This window comes from Osmia lignaria, chromosome 14 (genome assembly GCF_051020975.1).
Source record: "Osmia lignaria lignaria isolate PbOS001 chromosome 14, iyOsmLign1, whole genome shotgun sequence".
Taxonomy (NCBI): domain Eukaryota; kingdom Metazoa; phylum Arthropoda; class Insecta; order Hymenoptera; family Megachilidae; genus Osmia; species Osmia lignaria.
In genome coordinates, this window is record NC_135045.1 from 13,625,329 (window position 1) to 13,648,172 (window position 22,844).

Below are 22,844 nucleotides of genomic sequence, written 5' to 3' on the forward strand. Positions count from 1 at the left end.
TTCCTATTCCTCCTGATCAAGACCAAACGCACCGAATTACAATAACATGTACAAAATTATATAAAAATTATTCAATTACAGTGTAAGTGTGTTACTAAACACTGAATAAGGTAAGTAACATTCATTGTTAATTATCTAAAAATTATACTTTGTTCTAAATATTTTCAAAGCATTTACAACTATGGATTACAATTTCTCAATAAATCAAAACACTTCTACAAATGAATTAAATAATGAAAAATGCTCACGTTCTGTGGTTACAGATTTACTATTTATTTATTGTCATAGCTGTAAGAAAATTATATTCAATTAAAATTGTACCTACACAAAATGTTTTCTTGTCTAAATATTCCAAGGAATTGTATTGCATTGCGTTAAAATACCGAAATAATGAATAACAGACTAATAATACAATATCATCAAGACAAAATGTACAATTTAATTAAATGCGCTAATATCTTTGTCTTATATCTTTTATGATAAATAGAGATCACCACTTTGAAATATGATAATCAGTTAGGAATAATTATTTAATTCAGATTTATGGCATTTTTATCATTTTGATAACAAAACAGCATCAAATACGAAGAATAACGAAGAATTACTACTAATTACAAAGCTTTCCGCTTACGAAGAATGTACTGTATTACATAGTATGTATTTATCATCTTCAAAATGTGTTTGCATAAACTAGACTTGACAAATATTGATAGTTTTTCTTACAATAAGAACGTGGAAATTTCGCACTTCAGGATATACATATTTAGAAATTATAACTTGAAAATAAAAGCAATGGTAATTATAGAGCTTGATATTTACATTTATTTAAAACGCAACAAATTTTTCGAATATTGACACAAGCTGAACCTGTACCGCCAATCTATAGAGTTACATTAACGTATCCTTTTATATGTATTTTAATTTCCTAATTTATTCAACATGAGGCCTAGATTAACTAAGAAGGAATACAATTAACTGCCTAATATCACTACTGTTATTCATTTAAGCAATACAAAATGTCTCAAAGCGAATCCAGCGATGATGAAACAGGACTACAGACACCAATGTTTCTCAGAAAGGGATCTCGATGCAGCCGTGGAACACCAGGTACATGTATAAAATAATACAATTTATACATAAAACAAACTTTGGTTATTCATTTCGCTCTTATTCGTATGTTTTTTTCTGCTTTTGATAACTTTTTGCACTCGTGGCTGTAAGGAAGGAAATTTCTGGAAAACGGAACCATAACAAATGCCCCCACCACAAAATTAACGTATATGTAATACCGTGGTACACGATGGGCTAGAAACCATAAAAATGTAGCCAAAAATTAATTTTTCAAGTTTAATATTTTGAAGAATATTTTTTTTAAACACCATATTACTTCTAAACATGTAAAGAATAAATGTGTGAAACCAAAATAAGACGAAACACTTCGAATCATTAGACTTACTGTTAAAATGTTCTTATTGTTAGTGACGTCTTGGATGCTTTTATCTCCATTACAATATATTTAGGTATAATCTTCAGATTATCAGTTCTAAGTTTGCTATTTTAGATTTTGAAAAGAAATAGTTTGCTAAGAGCTTCAACGGTAATTAAATTGATAATCTATTAGAAAATATCCATAACTGATTTTTAGGTTTTCTTGTCTGTTTTGTGTTTTATCTTTGTTTCCTTTTAATCATAATAATCATCACGTAAATCATTAGATATTATTTTTATTGATCCTTTTTATTGACTTCATAAACTAATCTAATATTGTATTTACAATGTTACCTACTTTTAGAATCATTTACAAAAAAAATAGCTATAGCTATAATTAAATATGTATTGCATTTGTATTGCACTTTAACCTTTTACATTAAGATTTCTTCATTTTACTGCAGTAACTCCGTCATCTATAGCAAGTTCAGTAATATTTGGTCAAATCCCAGAAGAAGTACTTCGAGTTTGGAGTCAACTACCAGAAGCAATACGTTTGGATCCCAGTTTAGCAGTTTTTCAAAGAGAATACGATCGAGTTCATCAAACTGAGGAAGGGCGGTTTGTATCTCTCTAAAATTACGCATAATACGATAATAGGTACAAAAATAAATCTCAATTGATGAAGTTTCATTATTATTAAAGAGGACATGGATAAGCTGAATCAAGTCCTCGGTATATTTTATGATAAGACTGAAAATAAATAAAAAGCTTTGTATAAATTATTGTTAAACTGCTCACAATACACCCCTTGATTACTATAATTAATCATTTCCAATATTTTTACAATTCTGTAACTTGTGCAATTTGTTTTCTTAACATGTATATGTATAAATGTTGGTTTTATTTTTCGTTTCTTTATACCAGGGTTATAAACTTTCAAAATAATTTTTTAATAATTTAAAGATTGTTTGAATTCTCGTGCACTCTCAGTACTCCTTTAATTTCGTTAGGTTCTTTTAATGTCTCAGTTTTAACCTAATTGTTTTCTTTTTTAGGTCTTCAGATGTCGTAAAGAAAGACTGCTTAGTAGTGAACATGTCCCTTGGGACACAGACTGCATTGCAACAGAGGTAGGTTACCTCGGAAAAATGTGTTTCTTTCTCTACTTGTAAATTGTTACTTTCTTTTTATATGTACATATATCAAAACTGCAATTGGATAAATTTCCGAAAAGCTCCAACATCCGATTTTCTTGACCTTGACATATGTTATCAAGGACACCCTCCTGAGTAACATTCAATAGGTTATATCCATTTCTATGGGACTTTAATATCCTCAATCAATTTCTGGAAAGGATCCAATTTATGTATTTTATATGTATATTTCGACAAATGATCAGCCAAGTTTTCCGTTTTGATACCACTCCGATTTAACGATCTTCTCATCACTCGCCTCGATGATTCGATTGTCTGTGTATACGCTCCACTACCAGAGTCTATAAATTCAACTGAATGATTGACGGTTTTATGTATACATATATCCGTGTTCATTTAAGTTTGCATATCCCTTCCAGCAATCGGTATGAATCTCAGAACTGGGAGCCACATGTATTTTTATTAAATTTAATAAAGTGGACTTATCTCGCTGATTGTTGGGGCATATATCCAAACGATAAGCTGTAGATTCTTCACGGACTATCATACCAAGAATCCATGAACCCTCAATTACTCGTTCCCGTTCGTATTTTCTTTGGTCAATTTTGCATTCGTCAATTTCGGCAATACAACCGTTCCCTCCAATATAACCTAGTGAGGTAACATATTGAAATAAAATCACTGATATTGTTGCGTTATTTGAAAGCATATTACCTTTGTCATTATATTGTTTGTCTAATGAAATCACACAAACTTCACGGCAAAAGGAATATCTATTTGCTACTGTTTCAGTTGATGTCGTTTCTTCATTAAGCCAACTGCTTTCACGAATAGCTTGTATAAAAGACATGCCAGTAGCAAAACAATACGTTAAAATGATACATTTTGCAGGTGATATGTAGCATCTTTGAAATCATGTATTATGACTGACAAAAACAACATGCTCATATTTTCTGCACATACACCTCGAGACTTATCTAATGTCATTGCCTTTTTATGAATTTTGCAATACCGCGAGTTAGATATAAGTTCTAATTCTCTCGGCCACTGTAACGTTGATGCTATATCTTTTAATTTTGCACTCAATAAAAACAAATTCATTCTTTCGCACATTTTCACAATCCTCGCACGTGAACATTAGACAGTATACTACATTATGAACACAAGCATGTGGTATTTATATTATTTGAATATGTTTATATGCCAAAATGTAACAAGTATTAGTAAAATATTTCCGTTTTTTGTGCCGAAAGGTTCAAAATATGATAATTACAGTACAGTTTCCAATCTTTCTTTGTTAATAACTTTTGAATAAACAATAATGTGGGAGCTTTTCGGAACTTCAGCCCTGCAATTAAAGCTGCAAATCTAAGCATTAATGTTCTCTATCATTTGTATCAAGATTAAAAGTAAACTGTAATATTATTTACTCTTATTTTATACATTATGCATTTTGTATAGAATTCAATGCATAAAATTATCGTAATACTTTTAAATCAATACTTATTAAAGTGTACACAGTAAATTACAGTATTAATAATTTAGAGTGTTGTTTAATTGTTACTATCACTAATCAAAAGGTCGTTTTCACTAAAATTGTTTTTTGAACCGTCTGTTAGTAAAAAAAAAATAAACACGACATGTACAGAAATATATATGACAAAAATGTGCGACACATAATACTTTGCATTTTTTGATACAACAGTAAGCTATAAATAAGTAATATTAATTACATATTTATGCGGTAAATATTTAGAATAAAGGAGCCACCTCCGATTTCGATCGCCTTGAAATATGTTGTCAAGGTCGTCGTTCTGAACAACCTTTTCCTATACATATAATAGTCGGACTCATTTAGTTTTCGAAATATTTGAGAAAATAACGCGCTTTACTTTCAATATTTCCAAGAGTGAATAAATCGCAACTAGGATCTCCTCTATTGTTTTGGGGGGCTTCGTCCACGACGAGAATAACCCCAAACCCCTTTGGGACGGACTTTTTTAAGTACAGTAAAACCTCGTTTATGCGGCCTTCGATCAACCGAGCCTCCGCGTTATCCGAAACAACAGACTGATCCGAGCACTCCGCATTAATTGAGGTGTATGCTCGGATAATACGGAAAAACTCGGATAAAACGGATGAAACCGCTGTGCCTATGTTGTACACGCGTAGTTAGATTTTCACTTTTATATACTTTTGTGATTAAATTTCATTCTATCATATCAAATACATAAAAATTCTTCCGTGTTATCCGAGTTTTCGCTTATCCGAGGGACCTCCTCCCCACATTACTTCGGATAAACGAGGTTTTACTGTACTTCAAAAACATGTGGGGATTAATGAACGATATGTAGTTATAAGCTTAATACAGTCAAATGCTAAACGGAGCACATATTAGTCATTTATTCATTTAAACTTTCATTCAAGGGATACATAATTGCCATTATTTTGAAAAATGCATCTTATCTTTCAGAAAAATCGAAAATTTTTTGTTAAATATTTAGAATAAAGGAGCTACCTCCGATTTCCGTTCATTAATCCCCACATGTGTTTTCGAAGTACCTAAAAAAGTCCGTCCCAAAGGGGTTTGAGGGGCTTCGCCCCCCAAAACAACAGAGGAAATCCTAGTTGCGATTTATTCACTCTTGGAAATATTGACAGTAAAGCGCGTTATTTTCTCAAATATCTTGAAAACTAAAAGAATGACGACATTGACAACATATTTCAAGGTGATCGAATTCGGAGGTGGCTCCCTTATTCTAAAAATTGACCATGTTTTTTTAATTTAATGTTTCATATGGATATTAGGATACGAAATAAGGGATCTAGAGAAGAAGATGGACATGACGTTACACAAGAACCTCACGAAGTTAAACAAAATCCTTTTTATCGTTATATAAAGTTGATTTTATTGACTTGTTGTTGGCTCATATTTACTGTAAGTCTGATATATGAGTTCTTAGCTGAAGTTATTAACTAGAAGATGTTCGCTTAAATTTTTAAATAAATTAATATGAAAAAAAGTATTTATTTTGTGGACAAATGCATAAGAAGTAGAAATGTTAAGAGGATAACATTATCAGTTAATCGCCATAACATTTTGAATTTGAATAAAAGTTTTTTAGATTTAGAATACTATTTTACTTGAATTCACTTGTAATTTTTGCTGTGCCTAATTAATTTTCTCAAATAAAATTTCATACTTGCAGTTAATATTAATAATCAAAAGTGAAAAAGTAGAGGCAATGCACCAAATCTCGGTACCAAAGGGTGAAATAAAAAGTATCCTTTTTTTATTTATAATAAATTATGAATATAATTGGAATACATGCAGAGTTTACAATATTAATTTTGAGTTTAATATACAAAACATATGTTAGAAAAATAATGTTATAAAATAAAAATCTTGTAACATTATTATAATTCATCCGGTTTGAAAATTAAATAAAAAATACCTTTAGTTCGCTACTTTTCTTAAAATGGTAATGCTATATATAAAAATGATAGAAAATATTAAATCATCCTTAAGAAATTACAGATTACAAAATGCACGGTGACATTTCTGGCAGAGAAATTAGTGTAACAATAGAAGGCTCGTTACTTCCACCGATACAATCAAAAGAATATACAAATGTATCCGACAGATATTTAATGGTATGGTTGGAACTGTTAGTCAATGAGACAAATAATACGGATGAGTTCTTTTCGGTACACTCCAAACAAATTAAGGTTAGTTAAGTTATTTATAAAACAAATATTGATTTCATTATTATAAATTGTAATGTGAAATTATTGATAAGATAAGAAAATCAAGTCTATTGGTAAACTCCGTAATGCAATTTATTGTAGTATTTAGGTAGAATTATTTTTTGTAAATAGAGTAATGTATTTCAATATATTTTTATAAATATTATATTTTAAACCTAGGTATAATAATATTCTTCGGACGTGAATATCCACTCCTCGAGTGCGTATACATATTTGCACTTTTTAGAGCGAAAGAGTTAAACCTTTCACTTACTCCATTGTATAACGAGTGTAATACTTATGATACTGAAATCTTCCATGATCTTTTTTTTCCTTCAGATATTCAATTATAATGAATTTATTCATTATGAGTTCACCATTGACCTCGATAGCAAGTAATGTTTTAAATCTGTATATTTAATGTTACTGTCATGTTGATTATATTAGCGCTTAAAAATCAAATTTTCACACTTTCTTTTGAATACATATAATAACATAAGATGATTTCCAAAGATTTGAATGACTATAAAAGAAAAATTGCATAATACTTATTAAATGCGGAAAGTAAGAAAGAAACTCATCTAATTTGTATTTTATTGCTAATACAAATTTATTATTTACATACAGAATATAAGCAATGTATGGATGTTACCAATACTTCCTGAAAATCTGATGGATCTTTTCTCTGGACAGAGATACCATAATATTTTTGAGCTGCAAAATGTTAATAAAGAGTATGTTGAAAACAATTTTTATACTTATTCTCTCGTATGTATATATGATATATATTATCATCATGACAAGGAATAGAACTTGCTTCAAACAATTTCTTGCATGTATAATTTATTATTAGGGGGTGTAACTATTTTTGTCGCTTTTACTATAAACATTTAATAAAGTTTTATTAACTTAAATATATTAACTTATGCTAAATATGTTGTTTTACAGGATGTTAAAGGGAGGCTTAGCTTCTATTAATTTAAAAACAAACCTAGATTCCAGTTTTGCTGTTTCCATTTCGTATGATTTATCATCAATAAATAAAGATGATGGTATAGCGTATGCTGCAATTGTTTTATTTGGGTTATATGTGCTAATAGTATTTGAGGTACTTCATTTTATCTTTTTATCTTATTATCTATATACAATATGATTATTTTAATATCAAACATGATTTATCCTTTTAACCCATTTGAAATATTATAATAAATAATTCTAGATTGTACATAGAACCTTAGCCGCCATGTTAGCATCAACTATGTCTATCGCAATATTAGCAGCTTTAAATGAGGTATTTCAAACAGAAGAACTAAATGAAACTATGATACTCAATACTTATTTCGAGACAAAATATTTTTGTTTTTTTCAGAGACCAAGTATGGTTGAATTGGTATCTTGGATAGACGTTGATACATTAATGTTATTATTCGCTATGATGATACTAGTCGCCGTTATTGCTGAAACAGGAATATTTGACTGGTTGGCAGTCTATGCTTACAAGGTAAGATTTTATGAACTTGTGAAAAAATTTACATATAATTTTAATGGTTATACTAACTTTGCATATTAAAATTAGACTACAGAAAAAATTTACACAGTACATATGTCAGAAGACCATGACATTTTTTTCAATAAAGAGGTCTATTGTTTTATCAAAAGTGAAAATATGTAGGAGAACGGAGACAGAAATAACAATTTCAATAACAAGCTATTATACTTGCAACAAAAATGTTCACACCAAAATCTTATATAGTCATCCGACATTATTGAATTATAGCAATTTCGCCGTATAACAAGTAATATTCAAGCTATTAATAAAAAGTGGAGACCGGGGAAAATGTAGCAACCGACCCTGACGGTTGGTTGGTTGTAATACTGGGCGGTATCGTAACTACCACAAATCTATCTTTATAAAATTAAAATATTTATAGATTTAAATTATAATAATAAATTTAAAAAAGGTGAAATTTGTAGCCAATTATTCTGTATCGCAATTGTAGAAAATATAAGGAACGTTTTGCCTTTATGAGCCCAATCTTTATACTCATCTTCAATATATTATATTTATTTTACATTTGGTTTGCTCCATATAAATAAGAAAACAATGGTCTTTATCTTCTTGGTCGCTAGAAACGTTACAACCGACTCCGACTACTGATGTTACAATAATCCTCGATCATCCTTTTGGATTTACATTACAAAATTTCACTAACGGGACACTTAAAATTGTTAAATACATAGACCAGTATTACATTCAAAAGAGTCAAATCACAAACATAAGAAAAAGCATTTACTTGCGTAATAAATACTTAGATTACAATTTTGTAAAAGAAGTTACTTTAGGGTGCCGAAAAAACATTTTGTTCACTACGTATATATATAAATAGCTAACAGTGTATTTGTTAGGACATGGTTGTTGTATATTTTAATTGTAATTTTGCATTGTATATCTAACATTTGCGCATAATGGCTATAAAAGATTTTGAGTTATTTTCAATGTTACTTTCGCTCCCTTGTTACTTTTGTCCCCACTCTCCCCTGCTATACTCTAATTGTTACTCTTATACTTTTTTTGTACCTAATATAGATAAGCGTTTTATGAGAGCTTCAGGTAATAATTGTTTGAAATATGATTATTTATCACTCTTATTATTAAATTGTATATAACTTGTTATTGTAATTACTTTTATAAATGTACAATGTCATACGACTATTGCTTGCAGATAACTGGGGGAGAATTGTGGCCGCTCATAGGTACACTGTGCTTTTTCACAGCGTTCATCTCAGCATTTCTAGATAATGTTACAACGGTACTTTTAATGACACCGGTAACTATCAGATTATGCGAAGTTATGGAAATAAATCCAGTGCCAATATTGACAGCAATGGTGGTTTATTCTAATATCGGTGGTGCTATGACACCGATAGGTGACCCACCTAACGTAATTATTGCTTCTAATCGAGATGTTATTAATAATGTAAGTATTTTACAACTTTACAATAAGTATTTATTATCCTTGTTTCACAATAATACGTAATATTAAATCAATTGAAATGATACGCTTGTCTCCCTTTAAAAAATAAGAGATTTTTATAATTTTTTTTCTTTCCTTCGGAAACACATTCTCGCTTTTAATTAATAATAATATTTTAGGAACTCAAATTATGGTATTGAGCACCACCTATAAATTAGACCAGCGAGACAAAATTTTTGTTAATATTTTCAAATGATATATAGTAATGTAAACTATTCTTACTTTATGTTGTATGTTTTTCTTAAATAAGGAAAAGAAACATAAGAATCACTTATTATATTTTTGCAGTGATTTGTTGGGAAAGTCCTTTTAACATATTGATTGCTGTAGTAGAAACATCCATGCTTAGTCAGATACAAGATAATATCAGTTATTAACGCAATCACCTTGAGTGATTTTCGCTAAAAAAAGTTTTTTTTTCTGTTTTGTAGGGTATCGATTTTAGTACATTTACGATGCACATGAGCATTGGTGTTATATTAGTTATAATCGTAGCCTATGTTCAGCTACGATTTATCTTTCGAGATGTGGATGTTCTTAGATTCGATGAACCGCCAGATGTACAGGTATGAATGATTTTACTCTATTTCCTATTGAATTAGTTACATTTTATTGTACATTAACCGTTAAAAATAAAACAATCCAACAATTGATAGCAACATATGTTTTATTACTAACCTGACGCTGCATTTTAATCTAAAATATATCAGTTGAAATAAATTGTACACAAATAATGATACTTTTTGATCTTTGTTGTAGGAATTAAGGCATGAAATTGCAATTTGGCAAAGAGCTGCGGCAAGTTTATCCAGTTACAGTAAAGATGAAAATTTAGTGAGGGAAACTTTATTGAAAAAAGTTCAACGATTAGTTTCACAATTAAAAAGGAAAATAGTGACGGGTAGTGTAACACTTGAAAGATATAAAACAACACTTGAGGAACTTCAAGAAAAGGTAACTATAATATTACCTGTATATCGTATATATGTATATAATGTTTAATTTTTTTGGTAATTATTGAGATTAGGTTACACCTCACCAATTTTGGTGAAATTTAAACATGTTGTAAAATTAGACAGTTTGAACAACTTTTCCCTATACATATAACCGCCGCTCGGCCTTGGTTTTCGAGATATTTTCGAAAAACTGTCGAAACTGATACATTAAATTCTGCCTGTTCGTATGCGTGCCTGTTAGGTGCGACCGCCGCTTTTCTACTGTTTTTGCAGGCAGCAACACGGCGACCGACCAACATATATACATATACATATATTACGGGTGGGCTTAAGGGGGTAGACACGGCACGTGACCTCTCCGATTCGGGACGTCGGTATTACAGCAGTTTTTTCGTTGGGCCTGGTGGAGCCAGTTGCGTGGTCTGGTACGAATTTGAAAGGTTTAATTCTCAGCTAGCGTGCGCGCAACACGATCTAGGAAGGCAACAGCGCCTCAAGTATTTTTACAAACACATTCAAACGCTCATCTCGCCAGAGGCATCGCGACGATACGCCTGAAGAACGAAAGCGAAACATTGGCGCGTGTTTAGAGTAAGATGTACGGTGATCGTGCTATCCTTCTTTCAACCCAAATGATAGAATTGTCCCGCTCCGATAAATTCTGACTGACTGAACGCGTGGATTTTATATAGCGCACCGTAGCACCCCTCGCTGCTGAAAAATATATGCCTACTCTAAAGAACCGAAGGAACGTGCAATCTGAGAAATTTTTTAGAAAAAGTTATTAACTTCTTTAAATAAATGTTTTTAAATTAATAAAAATATACAGGATACGCCATGCAATTTCTGACGGGTTATATCTTGAATTTGGTAAGAGATAGGAAAACGCTGTTTATGTAAAAGTTCAATAGTATGATAATGTCTATTTTTCTGTGATTTCATTTTCTCCGTGAATGCAACGATACACTCAAAAAATGCAAATCCACTTTTTATTTAAATGGAATTGCATTTTTTTTTTACTTGTGTCAACTCCTTGAAACATTCTGCATAAAAAAGTACTATGGTACTATTAGAACTAATAAATGGAGGGACCTCGCGTCTACATATACAGTAAAAGCTGAATACAGTAAAACCTGGATAAATTCAACCAAGATTGGGACCCAGTGGTTGCGTTTACCTAAGCACGGTATCGAAGCTCGGATGACACGCGACGACCAGCCAAGCGTGAACGTTGAAAGGGACAGACAGTGGTGGAAAGAGAGAGGTCCGAAATCAAAGGAAAGAGCCGAAACGTATCGGTGTGACTAATACTAATTGAATCAAAAAACTTTTTTATTTTTGACTTTTTTAGAGTGAAACTTTTACTAGCGCATTGGTGAAATTTTTCTGATTAAAATGATACCAAACACGATATAGTTGAATGGGGCGAGGTTATGGGACGCTGTGAAAAATCCAAGCGAGCCGCAGTCAAAACTTAGCGAAAAGGGACAATTTCAACATTCAGAACGAGAGAAGGACAGCATGACTGTAGTGCGTCTCACTCAGCGTTCGGGCGATGTTGCCTTTTTCGCTTGCCTTCGCAGCACAGTTCGAGTGACGTAATCAGGCTAACGCTTGATTCTGACTACGATTCCAAATCGGCAGCCTTTCTACTTAGACGCCACCTTATAACTACTAGCTGAACTAAATTTGTCACGTGACTTGCTCTGTAGTATCCAGATAATGGGGAAACTCGTCTTTGGGAATGCTTTTACGGGAATCGGTTATTCGTCCTTAAATGAGAAGATCTTGAGCTGAATAAGGGCTCATTCGAAAGAGGAAGGTTCAATGAAGGGGGCTCAACAAATCGTTTTAGTCACAAAGCTCTTATAGTTACCTAAAATGTACTTGGATTCAGCGGGCGTATTTTCTCGATTTTTCCTCTACTTTGGACACTCATATTATTAGATATTAACACAATCTTGTTAAACGATCGGTTGAGCCCCCTCACCCAGCCCTAAGTGTTCTCATACAAGGACAAATAACCAATTCCCGTAAACCCATTAATAGGCCCATTTTTGCCGGTAATGTCACCTCGCTGCATTACCCGTGTCTACCCCCTTAAAAATCAAATTTAACTACAGTATTGCTTCGAAATAAGCAACTGGTCTCTGCTTCGAAATAAGCAACACGCTATCCCCTCTTCTTTGTTTGAAGTCGCCCGCAAAGTGAGAGGTACGAGAAATGAGTGAGAGGTCCATGAAAGCGCGAAGCCGATGTTTGTTTATTACGCGTTCGCGGTAGAGGATGCCGTTATGTGACGCGGATTCCACCACCGGAAGATGCGTACTTCCTTACAACCTTTTACCTTTGTAAGGAGAATAATTTTAGGCTGTAGTTCCGAATAGCCCCGGTGGCCGATCGACATGGGCTTTGGAGGGGGGAGAGGGGGGAGGGAGAAAACCCCAAATATCAAACGGTATCCACATCAGACCAGTAGTTCCGGAGATATTAATGAAAAACTTTCGCAGAATACATAGAATTTTGCCTATACAGACATGACTAACACAACCATCCCCGCTGTAGAAACCGTGGTCGTCAAGCGTCAAGCAGTCGATGGCACAGTAGGGGGTCTCGATCTGGGTATCTACAGTGTGTCGTATATATATAAAGCGCATTATTTTGTAAACTGTGGTTCAGGTTTACATTAATCTCGTCGTTTTACTCGTTTTGATATGCTGAATACGAATATGATTTTTGTTTTTAATGGAAATAACAAGCTGTCGAAATATTCGCAAACAACTTTACACAGAATTTTACCCAATAATGTAAGGCATATGTAAGGCGAATTTGCCAGTTATACATATACGAACAGAAGGTAACACTTTGTTCGTCTACGAATATCAAACCGTAGGTTAGGTTAGGTTATATTCTCCGTGGCGGGGATGCCGGGGGAGGGGCAAAGCCTAAAACACAAGAATAATTACTTTAAATACAATGGTACAATGATCACAACTGAATGAGACACCCTATAGATACTAAGGTCGAGACCCCCTACTGTGTCATCGGCTACTTGACACTCGACGACCACGATTTCTACAGCGGGGATGGTTGTGTTAGTCATGTCTGTATAGGCAGAATTCTACATATTCTGCGAAAGTTTTTAATTAATATCTTCGAAACTACTGGTCTGATGTGGATACCGTTTGATATTTGGGGTCTTCCCCCTCCCCCCTCTCCCCCCTCCAAAGGGGGACCACCCCCTCCGCCGGGGCTATTCTGAACTATACCCTAATTTTATACTGAGACTAAGCTAAGTCGTTAAAAGTAAATATATTTCTGAAGGTTGTTGGACAAGTGTTTATGTGTTTGTGAGAACTAATACCTCAGAGGTATGTTAGATATCGATAAGATCGTCAAAGATGACTTTAAGAATGCTGACGAAGTGATAGGATCTGAGGATCAACAGTAAGTGACTTCGAGTCTCGATGTCTCGTTCCAAGTTTTTTATTCTCCCTCTCCTGGGTCTTACGAACGGTCAGCAAGGAGCCGCAGAGAGGTAGTCCAACGAGGGAGGTGTTGACGAAAAGTGGCCAATTAGCAAACGTTTGGAGTTTGACTAATGGCCGTAGGCTGAACGGTTTAGCAAATCACCTCGCTAGACATTTCCCATATAAGCTAGCCGAAAACCCAGCAGCTGCGGTGCATGTGGGAGTCTTAAGTTGCGTGTTTGCACAGAATCGGCGATAACTCCTAGGCAGGAGCGACTGATGGCTCAGGTATAGGCTGTGTGCTAGATGCGAGCGACTGAGGGCTCTGGTAGAGGCTGTGTGCCAAATGCGAGCGACTGAGGACTCTGATGGTCTTGGTGACCGGTGCTACCTGAGTATGCGGCTTAAATGGTTCGGGAGTTTTACAAACGATAGAGTGGTGCCTGGGACAGAGCGCAAGACGGTTCGAACCCTGTCGGGGTTGATAGAACTCACAAGACACATGCACGGCATGGGGTCCGTTTAAGACACGGAAGAGAAAGTTAGAATTTAAGTAAAGTAAATGGCAAGACCTCGTAAAAGATTGTAAACTGCTCGTCGTGAACATTTGTGGACAATGCGAATGCCAAATAAACGTTCTGACTTTACGGGCCTTGTCCTGTAGAAGGTCTGTTTACTGTTGGACCTTTTGAAGCTTCATGGTGATTGATTCGGTACGTGACAAAATACTAATCCGACCAGCTTAGATAGGTTTCTAGCAATTAGACTGACCGTGCTTCTAAATTGATGTAGTAAATTCATCGATTCGTGAATTTACCGTTGTTACCATTTTTACCAGGTACATAGAAGGCAAAACGGACAATATCTTATGATGAGTTTATTGCTCTCGATAGTTAAACCCGTAAGATTGTTCAAAGTATAATACTGCTATTATAGATCCGCGAGCGGTATACTATGCCGCGTAACATTCTCCCCCCGTTGAGAGGGCACCGATCAAGTAATTATACTGAGAAACTAAATCAATAACGTTAATCCGAAGGGCTAGATTTAACGAAAACTATGAATTGACTAGACGTTGAAAAAAAAAAGAAGTTCTACATATCTGATGTATGTGTGTGTTTTGAGTGCGTGTTATGATGTACGCTTCTGATGTACAGAATCAGTCGTTCTGATCACCCTGAGCTGCCTGCTTGGGTAGGGGTATAAGTTGGTTTGTGGTCTGATGACGTATTCGTGTCAGCTGCGATTGGGACAGCTTGACCGATGTCATCAGAGTCTGGATGGACCGTCTCGACTCTGTCAAGTGGCCAATATAGAAGGATGGGATGTTAAAATCCCCAAGCAGGATGGTTGTGTCCTGTTTTGGATGATCTCCTTTCGACTGGTTGGTGTGAAAGGTCAGCTCAGCGAGATGTTCTCGCTGCTATCTAGTCCAGCAGTGATGCTGCACCCTTTGGATGTGGTGCCAGCTGGGTGGATGGTTTGGTAAAGTTTTCCTGGAATTTCGTTCACACAGATTTGTTAGGGAATCACCGATCAGGAATTGATCGGGGTTAGAACCGGAATGTCATTCGGGTCCGAGTAATTGATATGAACGGGTGAGAATTTAAAATAAATAAATTCCGAATATGAAGGTGTTGATGATTTTGATCGTAATTAGTTCTATGCGTATGACGCGTTTGAAACGAAATATAGACGATTACACGGCTAATTATTAAGTCCTCAAACAATAGGTGTGAGTAGAGGAACAAGATTCTATTTCATAAAATGTTCTGTGATGAACGTAATTACCTTGTTTTTTGGTGAGTGGTTGACCATAATAGTAAATGCAGTTCGTGTAATTCACTGTTTGTGCCAATGCAGTTGGAACCGTGGTCCGAATGTAGGTTTAGACATGGCTGTGGTGCCGGTATTTCATTCTTTGATGAATAATAGCTGGAATGGTGAACTCCTACGTTGTAGAATGGCTAAGACTCCACGACCCTGGCTACATGTGAGTCATTCATAATGCTTCACCGACGATAGTTGGAATCGGCGGCAACGGACGCAGGTAGTGATGACCATTCACCCTTGACTCCGGCCGTCAATGAGCCAGTGTCGTCGCTGGGTCAGTCTCGTCGTCTGGCCGCAAAGGGATGGCTTGGGTACCTGCTTGTACCTGAGCCTGGCGCTCATCTCCGAATACAGGTGCGGTGTCTCGGATCTTCGACAGGTTGTAGGATGCGTCGGTGTCTCGTCGTACCGACAAGTGTCCCATATCCAGGTAGTCCGCTGTTGCAGGTTGATACTGCTGGGTTTGCTTTTGGCCGTGGTGGCCTGACAAGCAGTGTCTCGCCTGGGTCTGGAAACTGGGGTGCTCCCCCCGCTAACCCATTCTAATCTCGTCTGCGTGAGATTAAGTCTGGACCCCCGGGTGGCAATAGGTTTATTCGTTTGACACTTCGTAACGAAAGTGTCTCTTTGGCGCCTAACAGTAGGTCAGTCGATGCAGGTAGGCGAGACGTTGGGTTTGCCAGTTGTAAATTCTTCATACTTCGGTGTGCGTACGGACAAAGGGTTGACCCAGAATGAACGAAAATACAGCTGGTGTTGTCCTGAAGGTCAATGTCCGAATGTACCTGTTGTTTTTGACTGTGTTGTCGTTGTAGGTGTATGCGATGATGTAATCGTCATCGTGTCCTGGATTTCGATCGGAATTGGACCCTTTCCTAAGAAATGTCCAGCCTTTTGGCGAGGATTTCAAATGTATTCCTCGAGGCGCAGGTGTTGAATGTTTTCTTGTCATTTACTCCGATTGCCGCGGCGTCTCGATCGACGAAGGAGGTTCTGTTACTCCTTGGGTAGTAAATTCCGCGGTGCCTGCTGGTTGATGAAGCAGGGTATGGTGTTTTTGATGGCATACTCAACATGTACTGCTGAAACAGGCGTTGGCGCTGTGACCGTCCCTAAAGCAGTTTCGACACAAAGTCGTTTTTCCCACGGCTGCAAGTCTCTCCTGGATTGATAGTCCGCCGAATCACTCACAGGTCCAAATGGGATGTTCGTGATCACAAATAGGGCATCGTGTAGATGCTTTTGGTACCTGTGGTCTCGCGTTTGACCTGCGTTGCTCGTACGGGTGATGACGGGTTTTTGAGGCGAGAAACGCATGGCCTCGTGATGATCGAGAATTCGAAGTTCGCGAATTTCCCGAAGATCCTGCTTCAACCCGTTCGGACGACGGAGTCGCCTTTGTGCTCGATGTCCGGGCACAATTGGCCCGCCTTTCCAGAAACTCGAGCAGGTCAGTGTAGGCTGGGATCCTTTTCTTGTCCTTTTGAGCGAGTTCCCAGTGCCACACGGTATTTGAGTTTATTTTGGAAAGGATAATTGATAACAGAAGGCTGTTCCATGCTGCTATGTCTTCGCCCAAATTCCTCAATGCGCGAAGGTGTTGATTTATGGTATCCACCAAATCGCCCAAAGCTTCTAGTGAATCCTTGACAAGTTTTGGGATGTCGCGGAGTGCATCGCAATGTCCCAAAATGGTACGGCGGGGACAATCGAACTTTTGTCGCAATAAATCGATGGCGTCATTATAGTTCGCATCGGTAGTGCTCAATGCTTGAATGCATGTAGCAGCTCTGCCGGTCAGGGTCGATCTAAGGTACTGTAATTTCTGTACCGGCGTCAAATCTTCATTACGGTCGATCATCGACGACAAGATATCGTAAAACGAAGTCCATCCGTCTATGGTACCGTCAAATGTCGGCAGAGGCATTTCGGGCAATTTAATTGCCATAGGTGCCGATGTGGTCGATGGTCGAGGTGACGGACCATTACTACCTGCCATAGGCTTCTTCGGATTAATCTAATTCTTCGATGTCGAACTGGATATCGTCAAACTTCTTCCATGTCTCGTTTAGACCACTTAGATGCGTTTGCAACAAGAATGTCTCGCGTGAATCGGACTCTTCGAAATAGTCGAGGAAGGTCGTTAACGAAGAAATTTGTCCGAGGATGTGTCCGCGTTTCCGTCGCAACGTACCGATGTTCTGTAACTTTAATGATTTTGAATCTCAGTTTGTGTGTCTGGTCGCCGTCAAGCGACCAGAATATTACTTTAGCCTAACCTAACCTAACCTAATTCACTGATTAGGTAGATTAGATTGGGTTACGGATACTTAATTAGGCTATATTAAATTCCCGACTGCCATTAGAGCTACAATACGTTGAAATCATGAACACAGAAGTACTGTGCGTTGCAGCTAAGTTGCCGTCCAATCAAATTCGTTGACCTGCCTCCAGTCACACGTATTATGTTTATTGGCTGAGGCCCTTACATCCACAAATCTATCGCGTGACGAACGTCGCCAAGGACAGACATTGAAACAGAATGAGATGAAGCAATAGCGAGCGGCGAGTTGAATGCATTGGCGTAGAGGTAGATTCGGGGTTTACATTATTAAGAAAACAGGAGAGTTTTTACACTTTCCATATTGTAATTTCCATAAATTTTGCATAATAACAACTGTTGTCAAGAACGAGTATTATAAAAAATCCATTAATATCCTGAAAAAATCGCATGTTTATATAGTTAAATGCATCTTCCGCGAATATGGAAATTTTACGCCTATGCAATCTGGCCGCTCACTTCTCAAGTTACGGGCCCCTGGAGGGGATTAGGTGGAGCGAACGCACAGTCCCCTTGCCCCTTTGTCGGTTCAGTTTGTGGGTGCTCGGCAACTTAGCTGCAACGCACAGTACACAAGGTATATGTATTTGCTTCGAAATAAAGCATAGCGCGAGAATGAGAGGGCATGCTATACTCTATCCTTGTTAAAAAAATAACATCGCTGCTCGGCCGATCACTTTATGATTTGCCGCTACCTCGGATCTCTCATTCGTTTCTCGCGTTCTCTATCGTCCCGTTTCGAGAACAAAGTCAAGCCGAATAGCAACCTGCTTCGAAATAAGCAACTGTTCGGTCCCGAGTCACTTGCTTATTTCGAAGCATTACTGGATTGGTCATCGGTCGCCGTGCTGTTGCCTGCAGAAACAGTAGAAAAGTGGCGATCCCATAATAATGCGTATGTATACGGACACACACGGATAGGCCGAATTCAATGCGTTAGTTTTGACAGTTTTTCGAAAATATCTCGAAAACTAAGGCGGTGGTTATATGTATAGGAAGAAGTTGTTCAAAATATGTATTGAGTTTTACAATATATTTAAATTTCATCAAAATTGGTGAGGTGTAACCTAATCTCAATAATTACCATTTTTTTTCCTTTTTTCATTAAATAATGCTAATGTGATTTAAAATATGATTTGTATTAAATACAAATAAATTACATCATCAACTTTTTGTTAATTTTATTTCATTATTGCAGTACTGCAAACTGGTAATTTTGAGATGTACAGAATTAACAGCTGTAAAATATAAAGTTATTTATTGTTTTACTTTAAATAGGAAAAAGGATATGTAATTAAAACACTTACAAATTCTGTAACATGTGCAATCATAAAAATATTAAGAATTGCGAGTGATTATTAAGAATAAACGAAATCTAAACATTTTTTTCTTTTTTTCTTACAGTATCCTATTCGCGATAAATGGTTACTAGTAAAGTCTGGGTTCGCGTTAATCTTCGTGATTACGCTGTTCTTTTTACACAGTGTCCCGAATCTGCATTTATCACTGGGATTGACGGCTTTAGTTGGTGTCCTTTTATTATTAATTTTAGCGGACAGCGAAGATTTAGATGGTCTTATGGCACGTGTGGAATGGAGTACTTTATTATTTTTCGCGTCGTTATTCGTCCTTATGGAGGTATAAAACTACTTTAGAAATGCTATAAATAACAATGTAAGAAGACGAATATTATAACAGAAGGCGGGTAATTTGAAATAAATCAAAAAAATAATCTTCATTAAAATAATATACTCGTTTTAGGCTCTTTCGCGGCTAGGTCTCATCGCGTGGATAGGAAAACAAACGGAAAGAATTATTTTGTCGGTAAACGAAGAATCAAGATTAGCGGTGGCTATATTACTATTACTTTGGGTATCGACTTTTGCTAGTGCATTTGTGGATAATGTACCTTTGTCAACGATGATGATAAGAATTGTAATTAATCTGGCACAAAATCGAGAACTTAGATTACCATTGCAACCATTAGTGTGGGCTTTAGCATTTGGTGGTTGTATGGGAGGTAAGAAAGTTCCTAAATTCTTTCATTATTCTTAATAACGACAATGAATATGGTAACAATCACTTGACATTTATACGATGAAAACATATTGAATTACATAAAGATTCAATGGAAACTAATTTTTGCGTTATTTATGCGTTTGAATGGATAAATATATTTGCAGGAAATGGAACTTTGATTGGAGCTACTGCCAACGTAGTTTGTGTAGGTGTTGCTGAGCAACATGGATATAAATTCACTTTTATGCAATTCTTTAAGTGAGTTTCAGCTCTTAAATGCATGTATATTAAAAAATTCTTTTATGGCTTTATTACATTTCTTACTGTTTGAAGATACCCTTTATATTCATTCGCGTAACTGGGGCTTTTCTCTGGAGTGAGCTGATCCCTTAGCTTTACTAACAATATCAAGTGTTTAATACTGATGAAAATTCCACCTTAATTCTTTAAAATTTTGGAACTTTAAAAGTTAGAATCTTAAAATTTTCAAATGGAGAAGAAGCCAGTCCACATTTTTGAACAGACCATCATCACCACCACCACCCCTCTCCCTTTCCACGGCCACTATGTACACTGACATATTTAGTTACGCGAATGTTTATATTATAACCTCATCATGATTAGTATAAGTATTTGAATAAAAAATAAAAAATATTTCTCACAAAGGATGTTAATATTCACAATTCTAACTTTAAATGAGAAACTTCAATTTTAAAACGAATACATCAGATTAATCACGAATAATTAAGCTCCTTTTGACAGGAGTCCATTCATTCATTCCTAGTGATATAATAATTTCATTGATGTAATAAATAATTATCATTTCAGGGTGGGTTTTCCGATTATGCTGACAAGTGCTGCTACAATAACTATGTACTTAATGATCGCTCATGTTGTTTTTGATTGGAACGGATAATGCTATCAATGCGACCGATTAATCATTTAATTGCATTTTAGAACAATATCTGTATCATTATAATTGTAATGTGTATACTTATATTTATTGTAATATTTAATTAATATTACACATAGGATGAGCAAGTATTCTGGTAATGTACAAACTTACTTCGATACACAAAAAACTATTTTATAATAATTAAATTACAATTATTATTATGATATATTGTCATTTCTGTACGTTTATAAAAATTAATTCCAGGTATACAAACAAATTTTACCATAAAAGTTACTTTTATTTACCTAGTATAATGTGTTTATACAATCAACTTAATTTCTTAATAAAATTCAGGGTTTTGAAGAATTCCAGATGTCAAAAACATAGAAATTAATTATCAATTATCATTCTATAATAATTTTTTAGCTTTAATCTTATAGAATTATAAAAATGTTATCTTTCTAATAAATAAAATTCAATCTTATCTTTATTTTTAATTATTTGGAAGTATAAGCCCGTTTATAAATATCTTACAGCTATTATGTACGATGTTTCATTTGATAAATGATTATACAATTTAAAACAATGAAAATAATAAGATTATCAAATTAACATAATTAAAGTAACTGTTAAGGATAGAATTTCATGAATAAATGTACGTCTATGGTAAACCAGAGAGAAATATTTAATTATCTAAACATAGTTAATAGCCATTCCACCTGTATCAAACGCCCGTATCATATCACCGTTCCGAACCCTTTTGAATAGGCAGACGTTGCCTCGTTGCATGCCACGGCGTGCTACGGCTCGGACAATATTTCTTCGTTTCTTGAAAGAAACTCCTATAGGCGAGAAGTTTCGATTTCCTGCATGCTGTTTCTTTATTGTAATTGTCCTAACCATATCGTGCTTGGTATCATTTTAATCAGAAAAACGTCACAAATATCTTGGTAAAAGTTTTATAAGAAAAAAATGAAAAATAACAAAGTTCAGTCATTGCATTAGTATTATCTCACTGATATATCCGATTCCAGATCATATTATCTCGAGCCTCAAGTGTCATGTTTCCACTTGACATAGCATTTCGGGCCTTCGCCTGGGTATGTTGTTTTTACGTTTCAAGTGGTCTCCGAACCTATCCTTTGAACAGCAAGAAACCGACAATTTTCGGATCGGCCCGTTCCTTCACCTCCGTATCACAGCCCAATAGAACTTTCGATATTCGGCAACGGAAAAATCTCTGGATAATTAACATTGTCCTTTTTCAATAATCACAGAGGTTCTTATTAACATTGCTCTTTTATGTACAGCGTATCACCGCAGATAATTGATCTGTTTAAATATATTTAGACGATAAAATTTGTCTAAATTAAATTAGATTAAGTTCATAAATAATTTCATCGATTTTGAAATGAATCCAATAATACCGCAAGATTTCAAATAAATTGAAACCCAAGTGACGGTACGAAACGCTATGTCAAGTGCAAATGTATAAACCTTTCCTTCGATGCAACGGCAAAGAATCGACAAAGAATCAACGGCACGCAGCAAAACGAAACTCTTCGCCTGTAGTGGCCCAGTCCTATTGCCGAACCGTTTCTATCAAGAAACGAAGAAATATTGTCCGAGCCGTAGCAAGCCGTGGCATGCAACGAGGCAACGTCTGCCTATTCGAAAGGGTTCGGAACGGTGATACGATACGGACGTTTGATACAGGTGGATACTCGGCTTAAAAGGGCCTTTCGAAAGCACTAAATCTAACGATAAGTCAGTAGTGCATGGGTTCGGTCATGCCTAGAAGCCTTTACGTGCACAGAGAAACTTGTGGCCGTACATTTGCCGTATCACCGAGAATACAAAACTGCTCGGGAGTGGCAAATATCACCGTGACACCGGGAGTATAAAACTACCCGGGAGTGGTGATCCTTACCATAGCACCGAGAGCCCAAGCTGCCCGGGAGAT

At 35.7% G+C, this 22,844-nt stretch overlaps 1 protein-coding gene across 1 annotated transcript; it reads left to right on the forward strand.

Annotated features, from left to right (window-relative positions):
• The first annotated feature begins 647 nt into the window (after positions 1–647).
• LOC117610651 (P protein) lies at positions 648–21,049 on the forward strand. Its single transcript, XM_034338277.1, has 18 exons — positions 648–795; positions 1,008–1,107; positions 1,893–2,049; positions 2,487–2,561; positions 5,394–5,523; positions 5,795–5,867; positions 6,124–6,314; positions 6,960–7,066; positions 7,281–7,440; positions 7,552–7,623; positions 7,702–7,833; positions 9,056–9,310; positions 9,799–9,933; positions 10,127–10,321; positions 19,372–19,605; positions 19,729–19,987; positions 20,151–20,244; positions 20,815–21,049. The coding sequence occupies exons 1-18, from the start codon at positions 676–678 to the stop codon at positions 20,900–20,902; spliced, it is 2,577 nt and encodes an 858-aa protein (XP_034194168.1). The 5' UTR covers positions 648–675; the 3' UTR covers positions 20,903–21,049.
• The last annotated feature ends 1,795 nt before the right edge of the window (positions 21,050–22,844 follow it).